Source organism: Sturnira hondurensis, unplaced genomic scaffold (assembly GCF_014824575.4).
Source record: "Sturnira hondurensis isolate 20B ecotype Veracruz unplaced genomic scaffold, ASM1482457v3 Scaffold0011378, whole genome shotgun sequence".
Lineage (NCBI taxonomy): Eukaryota > Metazoa > Chordata > Mammalia > Chiroptera > Phyllostomidae > Sturnira > Sturnira hondurensis.
In genome coordinates, this window is record NW_028084009.1 from 6,531,629 (window position 1) to 6,554,159 (window position 22,531).

Sequence of the window (22,531 nt, forward strand, 5' to 3'; positions counted from 1 at the left end):
CAAGTTTCTATGGGTAGGACGAGGAAGTCCTTGTTCCTGAGGGACACACTGAGGTGTTTAGGGTTCGGTGTCTGCAACTAACTTTAAATAGTACAGAAGGAAGACAAAACACATACACACACACCACCACCCCCGCCCCTGAGTGGAGGCAAAGGGTATGAAGTGTGCTGGCTTTTCAACTTTTCCATGAGTTCATGCATTTTCAAAAAAGTGTCTAGAGAAATGGCTTTCATGGCTATTAGCTCACTTTTCAATCCTTCGTGCTACACTGGGTGCCCACCTCCCAGGCAGCGCGTCTGTCAATATTCACAGAGCGGAGCTGGGGTCCCAGCGCGGAGGGCGTGATTTGGGAGGCACAGACAACACAGTGGTGCTCGGCGAGGTCCTGTGAGCGTGCCCGCCTCTGTTGGATGCGGCCTCCCTTTCCCGCCAGCTGCCCTGGGACGGCGCCCGGTTGGAGCCGAGCCTGCCTCCTCTTCCTCCCTCAAGGAAGAAGCAGCAGGCCATTCTCAACCAGGCATGCACCCTACCTTTACTTCATGTCAGTCCTGACTGGGGCACTTTCCCCTGGCTTTCAGTTACCTACAAGGTTAAGTCCAAACTCCCTGGCTCAGTCTATGTCCACATAACATGCAGCTGCTCCAGCTGTTTTTGGTTCTGGAATGGACCATGCCCTCGAGTACTTTGGGCCTTATCGGGGCTTGGCCCGTGGCTCACGACCCACTCTCAGGACCCAGCTGCGGCATCTCCAAATTCAACTCCCAGGGACTGGGTTTCTGGGCACCTCTAAAGCGTGACCTGGCCTGGAGCTTTCTAGAGTTGACATTCAGGAAATGGATGTTGAATGGATGAATGAAAACACTGGAAAGATAAAACGGGCCCCCTTCCAGAGAGGGGGCCGGTGCCTCCGCCTATGGGCTGTGGTGGGATCTCGAGCATCTAGGCAGTGGGCTGGGGCCTAGCGGGTGTTGGGGACTCCTGCACACAATGAACTGGTCGGGCTCGGGTCCTGCCCCGCAGCCATCTCACGCGATGGGCTGTCAGAGGTGTGTGTCCAGAATGTGGACTGCACCCCACGACTTCCAAATAAGTCCTGGGACCTTTATTCTGATTTCTTCCAGAAGTTTTTCAGTCTGTTCCTCAACTCCTAAATTAGGTCTGAACACCCAGTTGAGTTTCAAAGGAGTCTCAAGTCCCCCAAAGCATTCAATTTCTTCTTGGGTTGCATTAAAGACCTGGTAAGTTATTTTATGTTTTCCTTGTTTAAAAGAAATTTCATTGAGGTGAGTTTTCCGTGGATGGTGGGATACATACCACCCTGTGGATTAACAGCTTCCTAAAACTTTATCCCAGCAAAGTGCTGGGACTAGTTCTGGGAAGCGCAGAAAAAGGTGCCCGGTCCTGGGTGGTTGTGAACCTGCCATGGGCCCCACCTGGAGGAAACTGTCAGGCATCAGAGGTGGGATAATTCCTTAACACTCTGTTTTGTTTGGGTTTCTTCGAGGTGGGGGTGGCTCCAAACCAGAATCGGTAATATCTGCTTCTAACAAGCATCTGTGTTTTTTTCTTGCTTTATGTGGACTGAGTGTTCAATAAATGTGGTTGGGTTGAGTCATCACACTCATCCTGTCCTGGGGCATCTGCAAGGAAAGAGCTTCCAAAACCATCTCAACACTGACAGTTTCTTTCCCCCTCCAATTCCCTGTACTCACAACAGCCACGATCTATCTTTCTAAAGCGCTTCTTGGATCTTTCCACAGTCTGCAAAAGTCGATGCAATGAGTCAGACTCTCCAGCCCACCACCATCGCCCGTGCCTCCTGTTCGTGCACGGAGCCCCGTGGACAGTCTGGGTCTGCGCCCTCCTGCCGGGCTGCTCCCCACCTGGACGCCCCCTGCCCCGCCCCCGTCTCGTTTGCCTGTGCCAGGCCTGTTTCATCCACCAGGCCCTGCTTACCTCCCCCGCCCTCTAGGACGATCCCCCGCAGCCTCGCCCCCTGCTAGAATGCCCTGCGCTTGTCTGCGGTGTGTTTGCAAACAGAAGAAAAGAGTGATAGATCTCCGTGTGTGCTTGTTGTACCCTATACAAATGTGTGAAAACATTCAGCTGCTGTAAAATCTTTTGAAGAAAATAAGATCCAATTAGCACAGACTTTTATGTGGGGAAAGCTAGGTGTTTCGAAGGAATTCATTGCCCTCATTCGACAACTATTTTTTGAGTGCCTTCTCTGTGCCAGGTACTGGAGGGGAAAGACAAAACGACCTGCCTGCAGAATGCTGAAGCCCCTAGCCCAGCGGGATGCTTCCAGGGACCACGGCCCACGAGCTGTGGAAGAGACAGGACAGGAGAGGCAGGGAAGGTGCCAGCGTGACTTGAGGCTTGGTTGCCAGTCAGGGAGGGGGAGGGGAGCTAGGAGAGGGGCTGGAAGCCGCCTGGCACACTGGGGAGCAGGCCTGCTGCCTTCAAGGTTGGTCACGAAGAGCAGACTCAGTAAGAGGGGTGGTACTTGGAAGGGGCTGGGGTCAGTAGACGGGTGCCAGCCAAAGGCCTGTGAATGTCCAGCCACGGGTGGGGTAGGGTAACACTTCCACACTGGGTCATCAGTCCCTGGACTTTGCATCTGAGCCACACCAGGAACCAGGACCCTCACCAACGTCACACCCCCCATCTACCAGGTGCCCCCAGCACCTTCGTGGCACCCCCTCTTCGATGACAGGTGACTCGGGTGCTCTTTTGTAAGTCATCCACTGACTCCCCCTTTCTTCCGTCCTTTCCTCTCTCCCAGAGCCGAGTGTGGGAGGCCGAAGTTCACCCAGACTCTTGCCAGATGACGGGTCGTGCAAAGGGGTGGGCTGGGGGAGTGCGTCCTACCAAACCATGCCTGGATTTATAACCAGCCAACTCAGAAACTGCAGCCTGGGTGGCAGCCCTCCTCTCTGCCACCCCTGTCACATCCAGGACAGTGCCCGGCACGCCAGCCAGTGGGGGCCTGATACAACGTGGAGCTGGCGCAGATCCAAAAAGCAGGATGCCAAGCCAAACCCGACTCCCAGGCAGGTGTGGTAAGGGCAGGCCTCCCAGTGTGGGGTCACCCAAAGCCACCACTGGGTGCTCAGAGGCCCCTGCAGACCTGCTTCACTTTGGGGCTGGGTCTGTTTAGGGCTCATGCTCACTCTGGACCGGTGGGAACTGCTGCGGTGGACTTGAGGTTGAGCCTGAGTCTGCTCAGGCCCACCCTGAGGTCAAGGCCACCAGGGTCGGCTGGCTGCCTGCTGGGGCTGTGGGCCTGGGGCTGTGGGCCAGGGCCCTCTGCCAGATTGGCTGTCTGGAGAGCTGTGCTTCCTCCTTTTGAGGGCAAGACCTACTTGGGGGCCTGCCCGGGTTTGGGGCCTGCTGGGTAGAGGCCTGTGGGTCGCCGCCTGCCGGCCCAGAGCTCAGGGCCAGGAGTTTGGGGCCTGCACGGAGCTCGGGGCCTGCTCCGCGAGCCCGGCCCGGCCTGCCCTGTGCCCCCTCGCGCCCCCTCGCGCCCCGGGCGGGCCCAGCACCTCTCGCGAGCGGCCCGGAGCGGCGGGGGAGGCGGGGCCGGACGGCCGGGCAGGGCCGGGGCGGTGCCGAGGCCGGGCCGGAGCCGGAGCCCTTGCGGAGCGGGCGCGGCGACCGGGCCGGGTGAGGCGCGCGGGCCGGCGAAGATGGCGAGCGTGGGGCTGCAGTTCCAAGCGAGCGCCGGGGATGCGGACCCGCAGAGCCGGCCGCTGCTGCTGCTCGGCCAGCTGCACCACCTGCACCGCGTGCCCTGGAGCCTTGTCCGCGGGAAGCTGCAGCCCCGGGTCACCGAGGAGGTGAGCGGGCCGCCGCCGCCCTGTGCCGCCCCACCGGCTTAGCGGGGGGCGGGCGGGGTAGGGAGGCCCCGAGGCCCCGAGGCCCCGCCTGGCCCGCGCCTGAGCCCCCCCGCCCGCCCGCCTGCCTGCTCGCGCCTGCTCGCACTGGGGCGTGTAGGGCCAGGCCGGCCTCCAGGCAGGCCTCAGCCTCGCCTCGACACAACCAACCGGCACTCGAAGGAACTGCTTCCTCCCAGACCCCTGTGGCCATGCCCACTTGTCCCCACTTGCAGTGGCACCTGGCTGGGTACCCCTAGCGGGGGTTTCTTGCGTTTGAAGCAAAGCAGCCCCCAAACCGGCCTTTAAACCCCGCCCCTCCCCAGCCCCACAGAGTGCAGTAGTGCCTGCAGACACATACATTGAGTTCTAGGGAGAGGCCACACGTCCCCATGACGGATGGCAGGAGCCTTGGGGATGCCGCACAAGTGACCCTTAGCACTACAAGTGTCCACACGCCCTGGGGGGCCACCTGGCATGCGGACTGTTTGAGGTCTTGTGTCTGTCTCTGTCTCTCCTCTCCTGTCCAGGTCTGGCAGGCTGCTCTAAACACGCTCAACCCCAACCCCACGGACAGCTGTCCCCTCTACCTGAACTATGCCACTGTGGCCGCCCTGCCCTCCCGGGTGAGCCGGCACAACAGCCCCTCAGCCGCCCACTTCGTCACCCGGCTTGTGCGTACCTGCCTGCCGCCGGGAACACACCGGTGCATCGTGGTGAGTGCTATGGAAGGAAGCCGTAAGCTCCTGTTACAGGCAGGGAGCGTAGGGCCCTAGCTTGCCAGGCCTGCAGAGCGCTGGCCCACAGTAGCTCAGAGGCTGCCACAACCCTGACATTGCCACTCCTGCCACACAGACAGGGAAACTGAGGCCGGAGACGTGAAGCCGTTCCCCCCAGCTCAGTTCTGTAGACAGATCTGAGGCACGATCCGGGCATGGGTCTACCATCAGTCCATTCACGTCCTGCCTTCCCGTCTTCAGAGGCCGCAGATGGCGTCGGGCCATTGAGGTTTTCTTTCCCGGGTAGAGGGGCAGCGAGTGGCTGAGGGGAAGCCCCGGCTGGAACGCCTAGGCCCAGACTGTGTGCACGGTGGCCTCTGACCCAGCTGTGAGCCCCAGCGCTGCTGGACTGTGGCTCCCTGGGTGGCCCCGAATCCTGTCCCCCCTTCCTGCCCTCATCCCAGTTCTCTGTGCTGCAGATGGCCTGTGAGCGCTCTGACATCTTCGCCTCCGCCTGCGCCTTGGCCCGAGCCTTCCCGCTGTTCACCCACCGCTCGGGTGCGGCACGGCGCACGGAGAAGAAGACGGTCACCGTGGAGTTTTTCCTGGTGGGACAAGACAACGGGCCGGTGGAAGTGTCCGCTTTGCAAGTGGGTGCCTGGAGGTTCAGACAGTGTGCCTGGGCCGTTGGGCGGGGTGTCTGGGGGCGTACTCCCCTCCTGCAGGGGGTGGCTGGGGTGTTGCTGTCCTTCCTGAGAAGGCTCCACAGGCCTTCCCCCACCACTGTGGGGCTCTGGCCCCCAGGCTGGGCTGCATTTTCAGGATGAGGTTCTGTCCAGCCAGTGAGTGTTGAGCACCTGAGCGGCACTGGCCACTTCCCTGTTTTCGTGTTAATAATCCTGTGCACGTGTACATCATGTCCCCGTCACAGTGGGCTTACACTTACGCTGTTTCACCAGACCCTCAGGAGGACCATTTTGGGGCCAGGCAAGGCTGGAAGTGACTTCCAGCTATGAGGTCCTCGCATGGCTGAATGTCACACAAAGCGCCCTCCCCTCCCAGATCCCAGTGCTCTGCGCCCCCCACCCCATCTCTGTGCCCCCACCAGCAGCCAGACCCAGGTTGTCCTCTCTCCCATATCATCCTCTGTCCCCAGCTGTAGTCTCAGGAGGTGCCAGCTGCCAGAGTGGCCTTCTGCTCCTTGACGGGAACCTCTTCAGTGTCCACCCAGCCCCTGGTCCCCTCCAGGTCGCCGTGGCCTCTCATACCCTCCTCCTCTGTAGCCTTGAGTGGAGGGGTATGTTGCAGTCTCAGCTGGCCTTGCACCCTCGGTCACCCTCAGATTCTGAGTCTAGCAGGGAGCCCGGCACACAGTAGGTGCTTACATCAGCATGGGTGGAATGAATGAATGAATGAATGAATGATCTTGCTTTTTGTGGTGAGGAAACTGATGCGTGACAAGGTGTAGGCTCTTCTCCAAAGCCACGTGGCTCTGCGGTGGCGGCCCGGTGGGGCCCTGGGAGCCTCTGCCAGTTCCCCTCATGTGCTCGCTGCCCTCGACCCAGAAGCTGAGGCCATAGAGTGCTTTTACTCCTTCAGGAGCATCCAGAGAAGCTTCTAGAGGACAAGGCTTATGAGAAGTGTCCCATGGGGTGGCTGGGCACCCCTGCCCCTGCCCAGGAAGAGAAGGGAGAGTGTGTTGGTTAGCTCAGGCCACCATAAGAAAAGCCCATAGATGCAGCAGCCTGACCAGCAGACATTTACTCATGGCTATTCCGGAAGCTGGAAGACCAAGGTCAAGGTGGACTCTGGAGATGGAGCCTTCCTGGGCTTTCAGATGGCCGCCCCCTCCTCACTGTGTCCTTATGGGGCATAGAGGGAGAGAGCTCTGGTCTCTTCTTCTTGTAGGGACACTAATCCCATCATGGGACCCAACCCTCCTGACCTCCTAAAGGCCTCCTGATATCATCCCCGCGGGGACTGGGGCTTCAATCTACGGGTCTGGGGCACCTGTGTCTGTAATAGTGCCTCCCCGCCCTCCCGGAGAGGGGGTAGGCAATGCCCAGGGCTCGTTGGGGCCAAGCACAAGGGCCACCCCTGCTGGGAGGAGGAAAGCAGCAGGCTAGGAGGCTTGTGGGCCTACTTATGCCAGGTCAGGTGGCTGGGTGGGCGGCAGGAACCGGGGCCGCATGACTCTTGCTTCCCCCTCCACCTGCCCCTCGTGTCCTGTCAGCAGCCAGGCAACCTCCCCCAGATGACATGTGCCTCTGACACCTTGTGGTTCCCAGAGGAATGGGCAAAAAGGGACAGCCCCCCTTCACCTGGCCCCAGGGCCCTTGTGACAGCCTATCGTGTTTTTTTCCTAGTGCTTAACAAACGCCACAGACAGTGTGCGGCTGGCAGCCCGCATCGTGGACACACCCTGCAATGAGATGAACACAGACACGTTTCTCGAGGTGCGTCGCCCAGAGGGTGGGACCGGGATGGAATGGGTGTTCGTAGACCCCCAGAGAAGGTCAGAGGAAAGCTGGGGGCCAGAGGGGGACAATGTTCACAGTCTCGGCGCTTGGCCTGGGGACACTTGGCACTGCTGCGGACAAAGTTCTGCTCTCCACCCAGCTCCGAGAGGCCAGCGCGTGCTCCACCAAGGGCGGAGGGGGGACAGAGCCTCCTTCGAAGGCCTCTCTGCAGGACTCCAGCCATGAGCTGCAGGAAATTGCAGAGTTTGGAGGGTGAGCCTTTTCTCCTGGGTTTAATCACGCTCGGAGCGAGAGAGTGCGAGCCCCTGGCCTCCGAGCCTGCTTTCTCCCCCACCAGAGCCGTCCGCTCCTCCTTGGCCCAGGGCTTTGGCCTCCCCTGCAGTTCAGCTGTCTTCACGTGTCTTTGCGTTGTTGTTTTTTCCACAAACACATCCAGGAGATTAAGAAAGTTGGAAAAGAGCTGGGGATCACCCCAACCGTCATCCGGGACGAGGAGCTGAAGACGAGAGGATTTGGAGGTGAGTGGGGGCTGGTCCTCGCAGGTCTTGGCTTTGGGGAGTGGTCCCGGGCACCCTGGATGGCAGAGTGGCAGGGGGCCGCCTGGGGTGTTGTTACTGCTTCGTCCCGAAAGGAACTGGCCTATGTCCAGCCCTGAAACCAGACCCTGGGAAGCAGCCCATCTCTTGGGGAGAAAGGAGGCAGCGATTCAGATTCTGACTCAGACTCTGGAAGCCGTAGGATCCAAGTCCTCCCCTCTGCCCCCTCTCCAGCCTCCTCACACATTGCTGGCCCGGTCCTGGGGCCAACTTAGCAGGGCCTTTCTGTTCCTCGAATGCACACGGTCACGTCCACACCAGGGCCTTGTACTCTGGCTCCCTCCATCTGGAACACGTGCCTCCAAGATGCTCTCAGGACAGGGCTGCCATGCGCTGCACACCTCGGCTCAACGCCACCTCTGCAGACAACCTCCCCTTCGGACCAGGCCTGCCCCCCGCCCCCCCGCCACTGCCCAGGCACCAGAGACACAGTGAGCCCAGGACCTGGTGCTCTCAGACTGACTGGGGTCAGGTCATTGTATTTGTCCTCTGTGGCCACAGAACAAATGACCCCACAAGGTAGCAGCTGAAAGGGACATGCATTCGTGACCTCACAGCTCCGTGGGTGGAGGTTTGGGCCCAAGGTCTTCCCCTAGGCTGCCCTCATTTGAAGGCTTGACTGGGGCTGGGAGTGTGCCCAGGCGGTCCCACTCACGGCTCTGCCAGTGGGTCTCAGTGGCTGGCACATTGGTCCTTGTCACATGGGCCTCTCCTTGAGTGGCTCACAGCTTGGCAGCTGCTCCCCTCCGGGCAGGGGCTGAGCAGGAGCAAGCCAGCCAGACTCAGGCAAGGTCTCTGTAACCTTGTCTTCTGCCGTGGGCAGAAGTGAGACAGGAGGTCCCACTCCCACTGGGCCGGAGAGATCATGAGTGCCCTGGGGCAGGGGCCACCGGTGGCCATCACAGCAGCGCCTGCCCTGGGGGGAACCCATTGTAAGTGGAGGGAGAGGCCAAGCCTGTTGGGGAAAGCTTCACGGAGGAGGCAACCTCTGCAGTGGGTCTTGCAGGACGAGTAGGAGGTCGTCAGGCAGCCATTCTTGGCTCTCATCCTGGTTGCTGTGATTGTTCAGTTCTGTTGCTGGGGGGCCCGAGGCATGGACTCTGCCCACAGTGGGCCACGACTTTCTTGCAAAGATGGGGTGTGCATTGCACGGTGAGGCAGTGTGGTAGGAGTGAGCTTGGAAAGGGCAGTGCCGTGTCCTGAGAGCGCGGAGGGTTCATGGAAGGGAGGATGAGCGGGGGCTGGAGAATCACGGAGCATTGTCCAGAAATCATTTTCTTCTGTGGTCCTGTTCTTCTCTTCCTGGGAACCATACAATATTTTTTTCTCAGCGGATTTTCTTGCCTGACAATGCTTTGCCGAGAATCCGTTTGCAGTCCAGAGCTTTGGAACTGGTTTGCATTCCTCATTCCCCACTGGCAAGGGGGCAGGAAAGAGGGCAGGGAGCTGGCTGGGACATGCAGCTCGCCAGGAGAAAGATCCCAGGACCAGGGGACATTTCAGGTGGGAGAGCTGCTGCTTCTGGGGGGCTGTGGGGAGTCCTGTGCTCAGTTCAGCCTGAGCCTGACCGACCCCTCCCTGTGCTTTCCGCAGGAATCTATGGCGTTGGCAAAGCCGCCCTCCACCCCCCCGCTCTGGCGGTCCTCAGCCACACCCCGGATGGAGCCACCCAGACCATTGCGTGGGTGGGCAAAGGGATCGTCTATGACACCGGGGGTCTCAGCATCAAAGGGAAGGTGAGGTGCTGGGGCCAGAGCTCGGGGGCTCCCAGGGTGCGGGGGATCAAGGCAGGCCCCTGGCTCCCAGGTGTTGGAGGAAGGTGGCCAGGTATCTGGGAGCTTGGACCTGGGTGTGTCTCTGGGGAGCTGGGTTCAGGAAGAGGGTTATAGTGGGCCCGGTTCCCCTTCTGAGAGGGACGCGATCATGGGCTCACCCTGCAAACGGGTCTGGAAAAAAATTCTGGAGAAAGCCAGGAAAAAGCTGCAGAAATGATTCAAGGGCAGGAAAGCAGAACCCCAGGAGGCAGCCTTCAAGGAACCAGGTGTCCCTGTGGGAAGGTGAGAAGGGCCTGGGGTGACACCCACTGTCTCCATGGCCCCTGGGTTCCTCGGGGCAGTGCGCTCAGAAAGCAGCCTCCCTGGTTACAGCCAGGGGGGTTTGGACCTGGAGGCCAGCTGCCAGGGAGCATGGCTGTGACCTCTCAGCCATCACTCCTGTGGGTGGCCTTTAAAGTTCACGATCTTGGGAGGACAGGGACTTAAGGAGTGCCAGCCTGTGCCTGAGTCTGTCGGCCACTCAGTGGCCAAGCCTCCTCCGCACCCAGTGCATTTGGGGCACAGGAGCCCCCTTCGCACCAGGAAGAGGGGGAGCCAGAGGCCTTTGACTGCTCCCCTCCACACAACTTGTGTGACAGGCCGGGGCTGGGCTCTAAGGGACAAAGACGGGGGTGTGGGGGTGCCTCAGAAGGAGCAGGCATGTGAAATCGATGCCCTGGGAAACCTGAAAGAAAGAGAATGGACCATCCCCAAGAGAACGCTTTGGAAGGGAGAGGACGGCTGAGCTCACTCAGAGAGCGCAGGCACTGAACGCTGGCTGCCCGCGTGGCCTGCAGCTGTGTCCTGTTGGCCCAGATGGTGTGTTTTTTTAATTTATTGATTTTAGAGAGAGAGAGGAAGGGAGAGGGAGGAACAGGGAAAGAGAGAAACATCCAACTTGGTCCACTCACAGATGCATTCTCTGGTTGATTCTTGTATGTGCCCTGACCAGAGGTCAAACCCGCAACCTTGGTGTACCGAGATGACGCTCTAACCAACTGACCTACCTGGCCAGGGCCCAAATGGTGTTTCAAAATTTGAGTTAGTTACCAACTTTTAAAAGCAGGAAGAACTCTCCCAAAAGACCGGATCTGTGACCTTTTGTAGGCTCAGAAAATCTGGCAGTGCCGGTCTGGTCCCGCATTCCTGCCTGGCAGCGTTCTGCTGAGCGCAGTGGTGGCTGCCTGGGGACACTGCCCCAGGGACACAGCCTGCGCCCTGCAGTTTGCCACAGGCCCCACTGCGCCCTGTCACCTCTCGGGCGTAACCCCAGCGTCAGTCGCTGTGTAGGGTAGGCATCGTGTTGCGGTAGGTGATCTGTTTTCGTGGTTGTTATTGTTTTTAAACATTCCTCCTCCTCCTCAAAACAACAAAATTATTTTCAGGACTAGTCAGGAAATGAAACTAATAATAATAACAGTTAAAAAAAACACATTGGTATCGAATTAACTTGACAGTGAATTCTCTCTTATTGAATTCCTTGCAGATTTTCATGCCAGAACTTAAAATCAATATTACGATACAAACGAAGAAAGCAGGCAGGGATTAACACATTTAAATAGTATTAGAGTAATTTTTTAATGGAAAAAACTCACACCTCCATATCTGCGGTGGTAGTGGGTATGAGCCCGATAGTGTCTGCTCTCTGGCCTCACCGCTTGGACTTGTCCAAGACGTGACCAAACCGACCTTCACATCCCCGTAGGCACTAGACAGAGAGAGGGCCCAGGAGTATCCATCTGTCTTTACTCGTGGCAGATACTACTACTTTCAATTTCGAGGCGTTTCTGGGACCTCCAAAACACAACTACCCGGGGAAGGTCTTCGGCCTCAGGGCCGCTTGGTAGGGACTGCTAAAACCCCGTTCCCCAGGAAACCCCAGGAATCGTGATACTGTCCACGTGTTCAGCTCTTTGAGACTGATTCCAGCGGCCTTCAAACGTCTGTGGAGTGAAAACCTCTCAGACACAACTCCAGGCCCTCCCGTCGGTTGAGACAAGTGAAGAGACCCGAGTTCACGGCGCCCCTGGAGTCCCCTGATTGCAGGCAGGAGCGTGAGACTGGAAGCCCCTGTGCGCTGGCCCACCGGCCTGTGCACCCTGCGGACCCTCGGGGTGGGGGTGGGGGGCGCCCTCCGCCTGCAGGCACGTCGCCGCACCGTGCATGTGGGCCAGCTGGGAAACCGGCAGTTATTACCATCCATTAGAATAATGTTTCTAAAAGGATTAGTAATTAAAATGGGCAATTTGAAGCTTTTATTTATATGATTAGGACTCGCTTCAACCAACAACAGGTTTTTTCGGAGTGATCTACCACTGATGACAACAGGCAGGCTGACTTTTAGTCGGTTTGTTACTGCTTTTCAGTTCTCCCCAAACAGTGAGTCCCCTGTAGCTGCTGTGGGGCTGGGCACCCCCTTCCTCCCACCCCTGCCCCGGAGGCAGCTGAGAGCTGGCTGGTGGATCCATGGGCTGGTTTCCCCCCAGGATCAGATGCTTGTTTCGGATGTTGGCCTGTGGGAGGGTCAGAGTGAGAATCCGAGCTTTCTGGAAATTAGTCATTTTGCTGGTGGCACCAGCCCCCAACTCAGGAAGAACAGTCACAATTCCATTTCCAAAAGTTTCGAAGGCAAACCAGGATCAGCAAGGACTAGCAGGCGTCAAGTCTGTCGGTCTCAGGACCCCCGATGCTCTTACAACAGGGATCCAAAGGTGTTTTGAGTATAAGAGTGATGTGTGTCAGTACTTCCCGTACTAGAAATTAAAACAGGGACATTTCAAAGATACATTTATTCATTTAAAGATAACACAGACCTATTGTTGACCTGCATGTTAACGTAAATATGGAAATGACTGTGTTTTCCAAAGTGAAAAAATGAGCCAGAAGAGTGACATCATTTTGCATTTTTCTGAGTCTCTTCCGCGCCCACCTCAGGAGAGGCAGCTGTGCTGGCGTAGCTGTCCCTGTGTTGGCTGCCCCGCGATAGGTTGTCCCCACTGGAGTGGGGAAGGGAAATCGGCCCCACTCACTTTGTAGATGCAAAGGGGGAAGTATTTTCAGTGCGCGCCGCAGAACCGAGAGCATCCCCCTCCCTGTCACACCCAAACCTGACGGGCGGTGGCAGGTTAGTTCTGACGTGGATCCGGAAGGCTATCAGGGAAGGGCGTGCTGCTGCGTTAAAACCGACTGGTCTAGTGTGAACTCTGCTTGCGTGACTTTGTCGTAACGTGCGTGGGTCATTTGAAAGACACTGTTAGCAGAGTTTTATGCAGAACTGCTCGAGTTTGACACATTTCATTGCACAACATATTTTTTAATCACATTTGTTAATATCACCCCCCAATCTCATTTTAAAAAGGCATTGAGTATTTGGAAGCTGAAGGCAGATGTAAGTTTTCCAAATATTCTGACTTTTTTTTTTTCGCCTAAAAGCTCAAATTCTATTGTTGGCAGCAAACAACAATAGAATTTTTCCTGGAAGGGAGAGGCCCACTTTCTTCATTTTTTTTTAGGAACTAGCTGCCAAATAACCGTCATAGCCAAGCTGTTCTTTCAAGTAAGAAGGGTGCTGGTGAGAACAGGCTGGAGGGGGTGGGAACTCGGGGCTACTCCCTGCCTCCACCCGAACCAGCCCTCCATCGCTGGAGCCCGGTCGGGCCCCATTCCATCACAGGGAATATCAAGAGCAGCTGTACTCCAGTGTTGAGATTCCCTCCACGTTAGTAACTTCACTGCTTCGGCAAGGGAAGGCAGGGGAAGCCGGCCACGCTTTACTTTCCTGGGGGCCAGAAACAGGCCAGGCACCAGCGGTCCGCCTCAGTGCCACACCGCGTTCCGTGCCATGCCTGCTGTCCATCTGTTGCTTGTGGCCCGTAGGTGTGAGTGTCCGCCCAGTGCAAAGGGCAAATGCCACCTTAGTGTCGCTCGGGGACTCATTTCTTTTAGAAAAGTAGGAACAGTGAAGGGGCACTGCGAAGCGTGCACGAGCGGACCTACCGTTGCAGTGTGGCATTTGTCTGCCCATAGTCGGGAGGCTGTGCCAGGGACAGGGGCGTGATTCCCGTGGCCACCTTGAGCTGTTTCCTACGGGCCTTTTTGCAAGTGGTTTGACTGCAGACCCGAGGCCCTGTTTTTCCGTTTAAACAATCCTGTGCTTTCTCACAGTTTAGGTCAAAAGAGATCGCTTATTTTCAAGAGTGCTAACTGGGTCGTGTTCGCTTGATTTAATTGTAAAAGCAGCTCAGTTTATATCTAAAAATAGCTTTCATTAAAACTTGAGGCTCACGTAATCCGATAAAGGTTCAAAACATCACTCGGTACATTTCAAACCTGAATCCTTACGTGTGATGACCTGCTGTTAATTTAAAATATGAATTTGTCAGTTAGCATGGGAAGCCCGTGAAACGGAAAAGTGCGTAACCACTCTCTGCTAGTTCACGGAACATCACATTTACCTCCCTGGCAGGCGGGCACCTGTCTCTAGTGGCCTCTCCCGAAACCGCTCTACCCAGGAGATGGCAGTGGACGGTGGGCAGGATGGCGGGACGGCAGGGGTCCCCACGGTGGGGGTGGCGATGTGACGGTGACATCTGGAGAGTTCACGTTAACCTGGGCGGGTCATTCAACATGGTGACAAGGAGGAGCAAAGAGAGCCAAGAACAAGAGTGTCGGCGAGGCTAGATGGTGACGCCTTTACATGCCAGGCGGGCCTGCTCACGAGGGAGCCCGTGATGGGCTGCTCCCCAGCCTCCAAGCCCAGGCGGCCGTGTATTTGTCTGTCTGTGTAGCAGCCTGGCTACTGCAGATATGGCAGCACGGAGGGGCCCTCCTCCCCGCCCCTGCCACCCGGTGCCGTTCTGTCGGGTAACCCCCAAAGCGATGCTCAGAGAGGGTCCCCCGGTCTCCAGCCACTGCTTCCCATTGCTTCTGAGGTGTTTCTGGCATCTCTCCTCAGGTCCTGTGGGCCCAGGCAACCCCTGGGGTGCTGGGCCCCCCTGGGCAGGGTGGGACGGGGGGCACTGCTGCTGACCAGTCAGCAACCACTCATCCTTCTCTCCCCGCTGTGTCCCACCCTCAGACCACCATGCCAGGGATGAAGAGGGATTGCGGGGGCGCTGCAGCCATCCTGGGGGCCTTCAGAGCTGCCATCAAGCAGGTTTGTGGGGTCCCGCCTCAGCAATTTGGTGGGGGGAGGGCTCTGGGGACATACCCCCTCCCCCGCAGCCTCCCCTGTTCTTCCCAGGGGATCTGCACCCATCAGAGACCAAAAGCTCTAAAAATGGGAGGAAGCTCAGCTTCCAGAGCAGCCCGTCCCTGCCCTGTAGCCGTGATGTCTTGGGGTGGGGGGTGAGGTTGGGGGTGTCCTTCGGAAGACCCTGTGCCATGAGAAGTGTTCATGCAACAAAGGTGTGGTGTGCCCTGGCCAGGGGGTGACGTGTCTGAGCTGCTTGGCCCTTCCTGTCCCTTAGCCCAAGGTCCCGTCTCTCCACAGGGCCTGCCTGTCTGGCATGGCCTCTGGGGGTGAACTCAAAGCACATGGATGAAAGTTTCTCATCCATGCCAGTCAGGAGTCCGGCCTGCTCCTTGAGAGGGAAGCAGAGATCCCAGGAGGAAGCGGGGCTGGGTCCCCGTGGGGCGGGGGCTTCTAAGGAGGCTGAGAGGCCGGCACCTCTGGAGCCAGACCCAGAGCCAGGCCAGCTCTTGATTCTGCCCATCTCAGCAGTATTGGAAACGGGCCTTGCTGGGGTCTCTCTCAAGCAGAGCCATAAGCCACAGGCTGTCCGTGAGCCCTGCAGGGGGACATTGCAGAAGGAGCACGAGTCGCCTGTTCTCTTGTCCCCATGCTGGCTGGAGACTAACAAGGAGGGCGGCCAGCATGTGATGAGGCAGTCACCTGGCTGGGCAGTGCAGGCCCGCCTGCCCCGCCCACGCCGGGGCCCCGCTGCCTCCCTAGATGAGCGCCAGCCTGTCCCACGTCCCCCCCAGGGTTTCAAGGACAACCTGCATGCCGTGTTCTGCTTGGCTGAGAACTCAGTGGGGCCAAACGCGACGAGGCCCGATGACATCCATCTGCTGTACTCCGGAAAGTAAGGCCGGCCGCCCCTCGGGTCCCTGCGTGTCAGCCTGGCTCCCTCTGGGTGTGCTGCCCCTCCTTCCCGGGCCAGGCTGGTCAGCTTGAGCTGTGCTCAGCGGGGGGACAGATTTCACCCTGCTCACTCCAGCCAGGGGCACATCCTGCCAGAGGATGCCCTTCGACAGGTAACCCTGGACCGCAGGCTACTTGTTCCTGGGGCTGCCTGGGAAGGTGGTCAAGGCTCAGGAGCTTGGAACCCAGCCTGCTCTGGTGGGACAGCCCCCCGCCCCCGCCACGCACACACATGGGTGCTTGTCTCTCGAGTTACCCTGAGTGGCACATCCTCCTCTGCTTTGACCCAGGGCCAGGAACTGTACAAATGTCACCCACATGAGCCTGTTCTCCCACCTTACAGATAGGGAAACTAAGGCACAGGCTTGCCTCAGCTCCCAGCTGAGAATGACGAGGTGGGATTGACCCAGTGGCCTTGGCTCCTGGCCCTGGCCCTGCATGGCTGTAGGGCACGGTGGTGGCTCTGACCCCCAGGGGGGTTGCAGAGACAAGCGCTCTGGGCGGGGTCCCCCCAGTGCCAAAAGGACTTGCTCCCAGGGCCCCAGGCAGTGCCATCCTGAGTGGTGTCTCTGCCACCCCCAGGACTGTGGAGATCAACAACACGGACGCTGAGGGCAGACTGGTGCTGGCGGACGGCGTGTCCTACGCCTGCAAGGACCTGGGGGCCGACATCATCCTGGACATGGCCACGCTGACCGGGGCGCAGGTGGGAGTCTGTGCTGCTGTTGCTTCCTCTTCGTCGCCTGGGTGGGGGGCCAGGGAGCTTGTCTGTGGCAGAGCCAAGGCCCGGGGCCTAGATGCCGGGACGGGACGGGAAACCTTCCTCCCGCTGTCTGCCTTTGCCTCTCACCACCTCTCTTTCGCCTTGTCTCCTCTCGGCCTTCTCTCGCCTCGTGTGTCCCCCTCTCCCCGGGGGCTCCGTCCGCCTCTCCCTGGTCCCCTGTGGGGCCGCCTCCCAGGGCATCGCCACGGGCAAGTACCACGCTGCTGTGCTCACCAACAGTGCTGAGTGGGAGGCGGCCTGCGTGACGTCCGGGAGGAAGTGTGGGGACCTGGTGCACCCGCTTGTCTACTGCCCAGAGCTGCACTTCAGCGAGTTCACCTCGGCCGTGGCCGACATGAAGAACTCCGTGGCGGTAGGTTCGGAGGGTCCCCAAGCTTGGGGGAGCGGGGTGGGCAGGGCCCTGCCCTCATGGAGTCAGCGTGACCCCACGAACCAGCAGCAGTATGGACGCGGGCCCCCCATGGGGTCCCAGCTCCATGCTTTGGCGGGGGTGGGGGAGGGTGTCCGGAGCAGGGACGCACCACTCCCTGGCTCCCTGCCAGCATGTCCACCATGTCTGGTACTGGGTTTCCTCCCCATCCGGGGTCTGTTGCCTCGGCCATCAGTCCCTTCACTGGATGCCTCCTTGCCCTGGGGTGAAGGCGGACCTAAGCCCACATGCAAAGTCCTTGGGGTTCTGGGTCCATCTCAGCTGCCTCCCTGCCCTGGACCCTTCCCCCAGGCCTCTGTTTTCAGACACCAGGGGAAGTGGTAGCTGAGGATGGCGGTGGGGGGAGTCCAGGGAGTGTGCGAGGGCCCGCAGCCATGCCCCCATTGCTGTGAGGGGAACGGTCGCTGTCTGCCCTTCTGCCCCCTCCCCTCCTGCCAGGACCGGGACAACAGCCCCAGCTCCTGTGCTGGCCTTTTCATTGCCTCACACATCGGCTTCGACTGGCCCGGCGTCTGGGTCCACCTGGACATCGCCGCGCCTGTGCACGCCGTGAGTCCAGGGTCCCTGGGGTACCCTCCCGCCTGTCAGGACGCTTCCTCGGCTGGCCTGCTGGTCTGCCTTCCCACCGTCCGCTCCCCACTGGCACGGCTCCCACCCCTCTGTGCATGTCCAGAGCTTCAGGCTGAGCTCATCGGAAATATTCTGTGTCGGGGGTCACACTGCCCATGGCCCAGCCTCCCAGCCAGCTGCGGTCCCTCCCGCCCTCTGGTCTCCACCCCTGGGAGCAGAGTGGCTGCCTCCCCAGCCAGCCCATCCTCGGCAAGAGGCCCAGGGTGCTGGGTCTCACCCTTGTTGCACACCTCGGTGCTGAGTGTGGCGGGACAGCGAGCGGGGCCTGTAGGAAAAGGCGGGGAGGTGACGTCCTTTCCCTGGTCTGGAGCCCCTCCCGGCAGAGGTGGCTTGCCAGGCAGGTCTGGGTCTGGCCCAACTGGCAGAGGATTTCCACCTGCCCTTTGCCCACAGGGCGAGCGAGCCACGGGCTTCGGTGTGGCCCTCCTGCTGGCGCTCTTCGGGCGAGCCTCCGAGGACCCTCTGCTGAACCTGGTGTCCCCACTCGGCTGTGAGGCAGACACTGAGGAGGTGGACGTGGAGAGGGGCTCCAAGAGGCGCAGACTCGTGTGAGGCCAGCCGCCCTCCTGGCCCAGCGACAGAGGGCTCTGCCTCGCTTTGCACTAATTAATTTGAAGCAATTGGAAGATAATACCACAAGAGGGGCTTTGGTTTGTTTTTGTTTCTAGTTGTCGTGGCGATGGAAATGGCTCCTTCTGTCTTCGAAGGCAGCTTAGGGGCTGATGGGGCCCTGGGAGGGGTGGGGGACTGTTTCTGTTCCAGTGGCCTGCAGGCATCCCGCCAGCTCCTGCAAACTGCACTCCCTCCTGGGGCCTCTGCCTGACCTTGGGCCCCAGGACACACGGGCGGCCCCAGTGCCTTTGGCCTGGTGGCCCTCACGTCTCCTGCCTCCACTTGGTGCCTGGGACAGGTGCTCATGGCGCTGTTTCCAGCCCCAGGCCTCACAGGGAGCCCCCGTATTACGGAGAACCCAGGTCCATGCTTCAGGCCAGGGCTGCTGTTGTGTCCAGGCAACCGACACCTTTGGAAGGATGGATGTGACTTGCTTTGGGGAATCAATGTTTCAGAGCCAGAGGAGTCTCTGCTCTGGCCTCTTCCAGTCCCCTGGTGGTTGAATTAAATGTGGCTGCCCCTCCCCCCACCTTTGCCTCTGTTTCTCTCTCTCTCCTGCCCTGTGTTGGAAACCCGCCCCGAGGGCTGCTGTCACCTTCTCCCAAAATAGCGCCGGGTTTTGAGAGCCTAGGTTTGCGGCAAAGACTGTCCCGGACCCCAGCACACCAGGAGGCCTGTGAAGGGCACAGTCCTAGGGTCAGGGGCCCAGGTATGGTGGCCACAGGCAACCTGGAAGCCAGCTCCCAAGTGTCCCCAGGCTCTAAGTTCCTTCCCCCGCCTTGGAAATCAAGGTGACTCTTTCTGGGCTTGATCCCAAATAAATATTTATTAACTGCCTGCTGTGTGCACAGCCATACGCTCAACTGGAAGAGGCAGACGGCAGCTCCGAGACCCGGGCCCCAGCTGGGAAAACTGCGGCCCAACACGTTAAGCAACAATAATAGTTGTCACAAGGCAGTTGGTGGGTAGCGGGCTCTGTGAGCTCAGGGGAGACACGGCCAGGGTGGCCGGAAAGGCCAGGAGCCTTCATGGGTCATTAGCGTGCTTAATGGCCTTGCAATAAGCAGCTCTCACCAGCATCCCTCTGAGATGACCTGAAGGAGACAGAGGTCACTGAGGTGGTCTAGTTCCTTCTCCAGGCAGCTGGCACTATCCAGTCCCCCCGCCAGGGGGCTGCAGGGCCAAGGAACAGGACAGAACTGAGTCTCCCTTGTGTGGGCACAAAGGCCTCCTTAGGGCCAGGGGTTCAGCTGGAGACCAGCTGCAGATTCAGGGCCTGTCCTGCGTACCCGGCATCAGGGGGACTGCAGGCAGCGGGGTGAGAGGGGTGTTGGCCAAAGGCCTTGCTCTTCCCGTGGCCAAAGGTCGTAAGGACGAGATGACTGCTTCCTGTGGCCTCACTGGAGCTCTGGCAACTGGGTCGGGGGCGGCCGCAAGGGGTTGGGGCAGGTGGGCACAGGAGGATCAACTCGATCCCGGTTTCCAGCGGGCCACACGGGGAGATATCTGTGCAGAGCCTGAGCTCGCCGTCCACGTTCACAGAGTGGGGGCTCGCGGGGCGGGGCGGGGGGACTTGGCCACAACCGTCACTGCCGCACATAGAGTCCCACGTAACAGGGGAGGCAGGTGGGTGTCAGCACCCCTGTCCCGAGAGAGGAGGCCGTAGCCCTGCGTTCAGCCAGGTGGGGGAGGGGAGCAAACACTGGCCATCTGGGCCTGCACGGTGTCCTGTGGGTGGGTTTGGGACCCCTCCACCCCGGTTGGAGGGCAGCCAGCAGCAGAGCGCAGTACCCAGCAGTCAGGGGCGAGGGATGAGAGAAGGGGAAAGTGGCTCTTTTGGGGAAGGGGCACAAGGGGTGGGAAGAATTCTCAGCTTTCTGATGGAGCACGTGGGCTTCTCCAGGGCTTGGGAAGAGAGGGTGGGAGACCCCACTAGCCTCCCAGAGGATGGGGTCTCCATGCAAGCTGGCGCTGGCGACCTGCAGAGTGGGGTAAACCACCTGTGTGTTTTGGAGCCTGTGCTCCACTCCCAGGGTGGTTTTGGGGAGCAGGGGTGAGACAGGGCCTGAAGGTTCAGAGGAGCCCAGGACTGGGAGAGCCCTAGCAGTAGCCCACCAGGAAGCCCAGGCTCTGGGGACTGACCTTGTCATTATAGACCACTGGGCTCCAGCTCCTGGCCGCAGCCCGGGCTCTGGTCACAGCCTGGCCATCACTCCCGAACACCCACCACTTGGCCACAGGGCTGGTGGCAGGTGCATCAGCGGGTCTCAGCTACTGGAGCAGGACTGTGACGTTTGCAGAAAAAGGCCAGCTGTCCCAGTCCTGCAGCCGGTGGGCGTGGGCTGTGCGAAAGAGGGAGGCCATCAGCAGTACCCTGGGAGAGTGACCACGACTCCGGCCCCCAGCACTGAGATGAGAACCCCCACCCCCAAAGGTTAGGTCTGTGTCAGCAGAGGTGGTGATACTGGGGGAGAGCCTGTGTCAGTCCTTGGGGAGGTCTGCAGGCCCGGGAAGACACAGAGTCCCCCGACGTGGTCGTGTCGGGCCAGCTGCCTCGGGGACATGCTTAGGGAAACGGTTGGTTGTCACCTGGCTCTGAGCAGACTGAGGAGGCCATGGGGCCCTGAGGGAGGGCAGCTACCCTGGTGGCTGAGCTGTGCCCCCCACTATCCTGTGAATGAGAGGGAGGCTTCTCACTGTCACTCCCTGGCCCCTCAGAAGCACATCTGTGACCCCAGCAGCCCCCTCCCCCGACATGTTTGTCAAATATGAATTCGCTGCATGATTCTCTGCCCAGAGCCTTCGTTCAGACTGTTCCCTGGTGAATTGATGTTCGGCATTTTTGTTTGTTTGTTTGTTCTTTAACAAAAGGTTGTTTTGGTTTGAGATTGAGCAAAAACATACGCTGCATTCAGCTTCCTCCCCACTCAGGAGTCAGTAAATGAGTTGTTTTCCAGTCCGCTTTGAGTCCTTGCCTCAAATGAGCCTCCAACAAGATAATGCATTTAAAAGCCCTTGGAAAAGTACCAGGCCCCACGCACACTCGAGATGCGTCATCACAGGAGTGGTGGCTCAGCCCTGCACCCAGGCCAGGCTCAGCTCAGGGAGCACATGCCAGCCCAGGTGGGGGTCTTCGTACATGTGGGGTGGACTGCGAGGGAGGGGCTGCTTTCACATCCTCCTGCGGCCAGCCAGGCTCCCAAAATGCAGGCCTGTCCCCCGCACTGGTGGCCCAAGAAGCACACTTCTTCCCTGGCAGCACCATCTTGGGGGGCCAGGAATCAGGGAATCGGGGAGGAGTACCCAGAAGGCCAGCACTCCCTCACCAACTTCCACCTGCTGGGCTATTTTCGCTTCCGTCTCTGTTATGGTCCTGAGAGTGTGGGGGATGGGTCCAGGGAATGTTCTTCAGTCAAGAAAACAAAATACAAAACAAAACCCCCAAATTAAAAAGCTCAGAGTCCTGGTTTACATTTGCATTTAGCACAGTTAGCGCCCAAAGGGGCCCACTAGCTGAAACTGTGGAGTCCTGTTGACTCAGAAACTCCACGCTGCTCGCATCCCTTCCCCCACCCTGACATCGATTTCGGAAGTTTCCGGTGACTGCATCACTACAGACCTCTTTTTAACGCCTGAGACTCTTCTTTTTTCACCCATGGGTCAGGTGGCTTTCTGTGGCAATCACAAGCATGCTTGGCCCAGTGTGGTGACAGCCTCCAGCTAGCTTCCTCATCCCGTAATATTTATTAAACACCACCTGTATGTAATCCCTGAAAAAAATGATCCCTATTGGGGATACCTCCCAGACTGTGGCATGTAGAAGCCAGCTTCTGACGGACGTGGGTTTTAGCAGCATCAGAGGGGAAACCAGAACCACCCTGCGGGAGGCTGGAGGTGCATCTGCCCCCAGCACCCAAGGGGGCTGTTCCGAAGGAGGCCCATGTGCTCAGAGGGTTTGATGCAGACTCCATCCAGTGGGGTCTGTATGTTGGGGATGAAACAAACAAATTCACACGGATCGCATAAGTCCTGTGGAGAACAAGGGGCAGCATGGCCAGTCTCTGAGAGAGAGAGCGCCCAACCCCTGTCTGGACAGGCTTTTATTGCTTTCTAATAGCATACATCACAGAAGGTTCTCATTCATTATGCTCAGGTTTGCTTTAGGTGATTACTTTTTACAGATAACAAAGAAAAGGATGTTAGTGATTACCTCTCACAAATTAACAAGGAAAAATATTGCCCATGCAAGGGAATGATAAGAGTGATCGGTCTGGTTACACTCCGTCCTTGGGAGAATTAGCACAGACTTTAGGAAGTTACTTTAAAGATGTGCAGTAAACATTTGCAGCTTCAATTCAGGGTGAGGGAGTTTTAGCAAAAGCAAACCTCAAAGCAGCCTAGGTATAATGCAAGCCCAGTTTTCCACGGGAAAGCCGATCCATGGAT

General features: G+C 58.7%; 1 protein-coding gene across 1 annotated transcript; it reads left to right on the top strand.

The window, feature by feature from the left end:
* The first annotated feature begins 3,410 nt into the window (after positions 1 to 3,410).
* NPEPL1 (aminopeptidase like 1) lies at positions 3,411 to 18,614 on the top strand. The gene is made up of 12 exons (XM_037059972.1): positions 3,411 to 3,839; positions 4,406 to 4,591; positions 5,074 to 5,244; positions 6,961 to 7,050; positions 7,511 to 7,592; positions 9,264 to 9,406; positions 14,562 to 14,639; positions 15,470 to 15,570; positions 16,212 to 16,335; positions 16,589 to 16,765; positions 17,282 to 17,392; positions 17,867 to 18,614. The coding sequence occupies exons 1-12, from the start codon at positions 3,690 to 3,692 to the stop codon at positions 18,023 to 18,025; spliced, it is 1,572 nt and encodes a 523-aa protein (XP_036915867.1). The 5' UTR covers positions 3,411 to 3,689; the 3' UTR covers positions 18,026 to 18,614.
* Positions 18,615 to 22,531: the final 3,917 nt, after the last annotated feature.